The 6,874-nt window shown below is 30.0% G+C and overlaps 1 protein-coding gene across 1 annotated transcript in view; it reads right to left on the bottom strand.

The window, feature by feature from the left end:
* The window catches only part of TMEFF2 (transmembrane protein with EGF-like and two follistatin-like domains 2), a 280,288-nt gene that overhangs the window by 255,404 nt on the left and 18,010 nt on the right, over positions 1–6,874 (bottom strand). The window contains exon 4 of the mRNA XM_010860853.1: positions 5,988–6,014. Coding sequence (XP_010859155.1) covers positions 5,988–6,014 — 27 coding nt within the window. The remainder of the gene's footprint in view (positions 1–5,987; positions 6,015–6,874) is intronic.

Genomic DNA, 6,874 nt, shown 5'->3' on the forward strand with positions numbered 1-6,874 from the left:
CATTTGAATCAGTTCTGATGAGGTGGATAAAACTGGAGCCTATTATACAGAGTGAAGTAAGCCAGAAGGAAAAACATAAATACAGTATACTAACGCATATATATGGAATTTAGAAAGATGGTAACAATAACCCGGTGTACGAGACAGCAAAAGAGACACTGATGTATAGAACAGTCTTATGGACTCTGTGGGAGAGGGAGAGGGTGGGAAGATTTGGGAGAATGGCAATGAAACATGTAAAATACCATGTAGGAAACGAGTTGCCAGTCCAGGTTCGATGCATGACGCTGGATGCTTGGGGCTGGGGCACTGGGACGGCCCGGAGGGATGGTATGGGGAGGGAGGAGGGAGGAGGGTTCGGGATGGGGAACACATGTATACCTGTGGCGGATTCATTTTGATATTTGGCAAAACTAATACAATTATGTAAAGTTTAAAAATAAAATAAAATTAGAGGAAAAAAAAAAAAAAAAGATCCAAATTTCAATTAAACCCTTCAGAGAAATTATATTTTTAAATGGGAAAAAAGAACAAAGTTAATATAAAGTCTTTTCATTTCATTTTTTTGAATCCAAAGTCCTTTGCATTAGTTTATTATAATCATCTTTTCCTATAAGCAGATACTATTCTCCTTTACCAATAAAATAAATGAATCTCCAAGGAGTTTGCAAGTAAACTCAAATAGGCATTTGAGACTCAAAAAGGCATTTTAAGACAATTAAAAATTTAGAACACAAATCTCCAGATTCTTAGCCCAAAGCCATGTCTATCACACTGTACATAATGATTACATTTACTTTCCTAGATATAGGTTTTAGAAATCCATATAAGTGATTCAGAAAAAGAAAATATTGTGGCATCCATTTCACATCCCCAAGCAATCTTCTCTGGAAATTCAGTCAATTATTATCATTCTACTAAAAAAAAAAAGTTATTTTTATTTTTAAGAAGGTAGTCATATGTGAAGATATGTTGGTAACAAAGTTTTGTTGTCCCTTTTCATTTTCCATCATTCTCACTTTGTTTCCCTCCTTTTGTTTGCTGGTTTTGTTTTTCCATTTTCGTTATCCACTATCTTCATTCATCCTACCTCTATTTCATCACTCCATCACAATATTGGTTTTCTTTGAGCTACAGAGGAAGCAAAATGGATTCTACTCCATGAAAACCTGAGATATATTTCATCTGTGGTTCAGATGTCTATAAACTCATCTCTAGGCAGAACAGCAGCTCTAAGGTGTAGAACAGCAAAAGCAAGAGCAGTTTCTGCTTCCTCCTTGTATGTATTGCCATGGAAAAATCTCAAACTTTGCGTACAGGGTAGAATTTTTAAATTAATCAGTATTCCAGATGAGGTTGCTGACAACTGATGCCTGTCAGACTTTGGCTGTAATGTGTACCCAGTGGAGAAAACACATGGCAAGGCACACTGTTTGCCAGAACTTGACTATGACAATAAGGTGGAGAGGTACAGATTGAGATCAAGAAAGGGAACTGGTACAGCAACATGGGAGAAAAAATTACTTAACCTGATATAAGAATATTTTATGGAATGAACATTCAGTTCCTTGTTATTTACAGTATACTTAACATTTTATTTCTACAGGGGATTATTTCTCTTTTGATAATTAGAATCATAATTTTCCCATTGCTTGCTAAGAAAAGAATTTACATGTTAATCTCCTTGAGTATAAAGAACTATGTCATATTCAGCTTCAGAGCTCCAGAAACCTTGTTATGGTCCCCAGCTGATAGGAGACTTGTTCAATTCAGTGTAATTCCTGAATATCATCAAATCCACATTAGAAATCTAAGAATTTTTTAAAAATTAATTTTCAGTTCTCAAACTTGTTATAACACTGTTTTCTGGTTTTTATCAATCTACATGATCAGAAACAGCCTAGGGTCTACAGTTTGTTGCGATGTAAATATTTCTTGTTCTAGCCAAAGTATATACAACATAAATGTCTTAATTATGTACATCCAAGTAAAATTATACAAAGATAATATGCATAGGACAATTTTGCATTAAATAAAACATAGCATAACTGATTTTGTGCATTAAAGTCATCATAATAGCCATTATTTGGATTATTAAAACAAAAATCAGGCTTTCTACAACAAATGGATATAAATTTAATTTGATATGTTGCTGTACATATCTGACATTAATCTCTTGATTAAATTATTAAAGAATTCTCTTAAAAGTATATAATTGTATAAGTTGTATGAAGCCCCAGAGCTTCATTTTACCTCATGAATTAAAAATATACCCATTGCATCTATGTTGTATATTTTAGAGACATTTTGTTTCTATAGACATTATCATACAACTTCCCATAAGATGTTATTAAAATTTAATCATGAATTCTTCCAGACTTTTAACAGGATAATATGTTTATCATTCTTTTGATAGTTAAAATATACTTTTTATTTTACAGGACTTGTTTTTGTTTTTAGGAATCTGTCAGAAGTCTAGTTAATCCAGAAATATATGTTAAGCTTAATGGAAAATATTCATGGTCTTATCTTATAATATGACTGAAAGACTGTGAAATAAAAGCAGGTGTTAAAAATTATCCCTTAAGCACCCACACAGCCCTAGATTTTGAGAAGAAGCTCCTTTAATACTTCTTTCACAGTGCAGTGTTTGTTGCTTAAGGAAGTCCGTGGGTGGAGAAGATGTTATTATCCCTCCTACACACACCCGTTTTCTTATTTACAACATTATCTCCGTATATATAAGTACTTGAAACACCAACCCCTTTCTTTTTACTACTTTTTGAAATTCTTTGGAATTTTATCCACACTCTACTACATATTACCTTTCTATCAGACACATATATAGCTAATTATAGTTTAACTTGAATTTTTTTTTAAGTATGAGTCTGTCCAAAAGGTTATTTGATTAAAATGCCTTTTCAACTAAACATTTTGCTTGAAAACAGAGAATTCCATAGACAACTGGTCTCTCACTCAAAACTAGTAACACAGGATTATTCTTTATATTAATGTTTCCTTAATAAATAAATAGATTAATAGTTAAAGATAGTTAAACCTTCTATAAAACATACAAAAACAAATTAGCATAAATTTTATGAAACATTTAGATCTCTTTTATACTGTAAAAATGTTTCCTCAAGTGCAATAAATGATAGATACACCCTTGTGCAAGTAAGTTAAACTTAATTTAAAAAAATCAGGTCTAATATTCAATACTAATATTTATTTGTTTAAGAATGTAGGATAATCTAAAAAAGTAAAACCTTATGTATTTATAAAGTGTTTTGGATTTGATTTAACCATGTCATTTATGATAGTCACACATGTGTGTTTTCCAAATAAAATCGTTCACTTCACTATTCAGATCAATGCACTACATTTGGGAAGTATATTAACTTTTGTTAAATGAAATTAGAAAAATAACCATTAACTATCCAAAGTGCTTACAAAGATGTCTTGATTATTAACCAAATACATGTTATTGAGAACACATCCTATAGAGACTTGTTAGGACAATCACTAACTAGGACTGTTGGATTAACCAAACAATAATAGGTAATTCAATCACTTTTGGTTAATTTAAAGGGAACTGATTCTGGCTCTTCTAGATATCTTGGTAACAGGAACTCGGTCAGAAAAAAGAGCAAGTCCATCCTTTATATAGCAGAGGTAGCAAGTCAAATATGTTTTCCATATAATCCAATCGATATGTGAACTAGAATTGTGCAGATCATTCTAAACTATGCTTTTAGGTTCTCGTTATTAAGCTTTCTATCATTTTGTACTAAAGTTAAAAAAATATGGAAAATTAAAACCATTAGTATTTCAGAGCAAAGAACACATAGACTAGAAAAAATAAATTTAGCAAAAACAAAACAAAACAAAAATTACTGAGTCTCTGACTAAAAATAAAGCAAACAGCTAGGAGTAAATACTCATTTACCACAACTTTCAGAAAAACAACTCTTTATAAAGAATACAGCTCAGAATTAAATGGGTTATATGCTTTTATTTTCTTCCCAAAGCAATTATCTCTTAAGAAGTTGTTTTGTTTATTTTTCCTCCAAGTTAATATAAAGCACATATAATTGAAAGGTAGAGAAATTTTTTAAAAGGAGATAAAACAAAGGAATATAGTCTGCAACAAGTATATGAAATTTAAGTTATAAATGTCTTATTCATGAAATTAAAGTGATTTCCTTTAAAAAATCACCTTATACAGATCACAGGAAAAAATAATGAACCTAATATTTCAGTCTAGAGTTCAACAAGGAAGAGTGAGGTTGACTTTACTGTCAATTGCATGTGCTAAATACAATGAAGGAAAAACTGGCAATAAGTATCTGATACATCCATTACACCTTATTATTGAAAAAAATGAAATGATGTATGACATGAGGAAAAGACTCAACTAGAAAAAAGTATACCATGATGCTTTAACAAAAGGAGCAACGAAGATAATTCTGTTTTGTTTTTAAAGATGCCAAAAAATTAATAAGACATGTGAAGAGTGGAACAGTTGAAACAAATAATATCTTTCAAATTAAGTAGACTACACATAAAAACTAAATAGCTGGGAAATAATACAGAAATTTTTCATAGAACTGCTCCCTTCCAAAATTGACATTTTAACAAACTGATGGATTTCTTAATATTCTGATAGTGAAATATCTACTCAAAAAACTTTTTTCCTTTTTCTCTTTAAAGTTTGCTTGATCTTAGAAGCTCATCTTTCCAAAACTTACAGGGAAATTTTCTTAGGAATATTATATTAATCAGCCAGAGGAAAAAATAATTTCTTAGAAATAGTAAGATTATCTTAACATCAAATGACTGTCTAATGTCATGTGGTATGGAAATAAATTCATACTCTCATGGTACTGAATCGTGACTCCTATTCAATTTCAGTCTTTATGAAAAAAAATTGTCCTCCAATATGCTGCTCTAATTTTATTCTCTGGGTGTTGCTTATTTGAACTAGTTAAGCCTTTGACTTGATAAATCTCTAACTTGCTGCCCAAACCAGATAAGGTAAGCAGTAGAATTTGACTTTCCTGACTCCAACATCTTCTTTCCTCATCTTTTATCAAATTCTTCATTAAAAACTAAAGTTTAATAGAAACATGCATTTAATCATTTTATATAACTTAAGCAAGGTCCTGAGAGAATGTTTATGTTTTTATTCATTCTCTTTTCAGTATTCTTGTTGAAATTATATTTAGTTGTTTCTATTTTTTCTTGTAGTAAATAAAGATAGAATTTTGTTTGAATTTCAACTGGAAAAGCATTTTGGGAAATTTACAATGAAGGTTCAATCCATAAGTAAAATCTTATCTGGCAGTAAGTGTATCATATAAAATTTTGAAAGTTTCTGCCTATCTCATATACTTCTTTAAACACACAACTAAATCATGAAAACATATATCTTGTGTTAGTAAAAATAACTATAGATTAATTTAATCAAAGAAGTAAAGACACTTATTTTCACTGGCTTAAATTTATTTTTTTTATTTTTCTTTAATGAACTAAAGCTCCTTCAGTTTCAAACTATTAATTTGATAATTATGTTCCTGTTTACATAATAGCTATGTATGTAATAGTATCAATACCTTGTAATTATGTATTTTTAAAAAACCAATATTTAAATGATTTTCTATGAGTTTTCTGTCCTGCCAAATATGCTTGGAGGCTTATTATGAAGTTCTGTTATGCAGGTTTATCTCAAAGTCAATTCAAACACAAATATATAAATGAATAGGAATATTAGATGGAAAAAGTTCTTAAGAATGATTCATAAATTATAAAATAATTTATATGGTATATACATTTATTTAATAAGAAGAATGATTTTGTTTTTAGTTTTCCCTTTCCTAAAATGCAAAAGGTGAATTCGTCTTAGACATATGTAAGAAAAATACATAAGTAAATATCCACAAGTAACATCCACATGTAAATCTTTCAATATATAAAAAGGCAACTCCTACCTCCATCTCCAGATCCTGATCCTGCATCTGGGAGGAAAAAAGGAAGTAATTTGTTTTAGCTTAAAAAACATATTCAAAAAATATTTATAAACTTTTAAATTAAATCCAAAATAAAATAAATTTAAAATAAATACTTTCTCCATTATATATTAATATAATTGAAAAATTACTAATATTTAATCTGAAAAACACTCATATCAATGTAATTTAATATCTATAATATAGCTTATAAAATAAATTCTCTATTATTTTCATCTTAAATTTCATGAACAATGTATTATCTAGCTTTGGAATTAATTCTCAAACTTGACTATGTAAAAATTCTCATTTTTATTTTAGTCAATATGAATATGATGCCATTAACAAAAAAATTAAAAACAAGATGTTTATAACAAACACTGAGATTTAGAAATTAAGTAGTCTAAGACTTGTGGCAAATACTCATAATTAAGGCTTATATTCTTGTACATTACATTACAAAGGAAAAAACTGTTTAAAGATGAATATCTTTTTATATAAGAGCTAATACGTTTTCCAAATACCACAGTTCTGGAAGAGTCTATCTGTATAAACAGCATCTACTGTTTTTGAAATCCAAAAGGGTGAGCTTCAGGTTTGCCTTTGTGACTAAAATTGGCTATACCCTAGGTGATGTTGGCAGAGAAGACAATAACCTCTCTCTGCCTTCCTTTTACTCCAGTCCTTTCCCCTCCCTCTCACATAATTACAACTTGGGAAAGTTGTCAATTTCTGACAACTCATTTCCCAGAAACACTCAATTTATTCAGTTTAGTTCAGTTCAGTTGCTCAGTCGTGTCTGACTCTTTGCGACCCCATGAACTGCAGCATGCCAGGCCTCCCTGTCCATCACCAACTCCTGGAGTTTA

This window comes from Bison bison, unplaced genomic scaffold, assembly GCF_000754665.1.
Source record: "Bison bison bison isolate TAMUID 2011002044 unplaced genomic scaffold, Bison_UMD1.0 scf7180017864471, whole genome shotgun sequence".
Taxonomy (NCBI): Eukaryota; Metazoa; Chordata; class Mammalia; order Artiodactyla; family Bovidae; genus Bison; species Bison bison.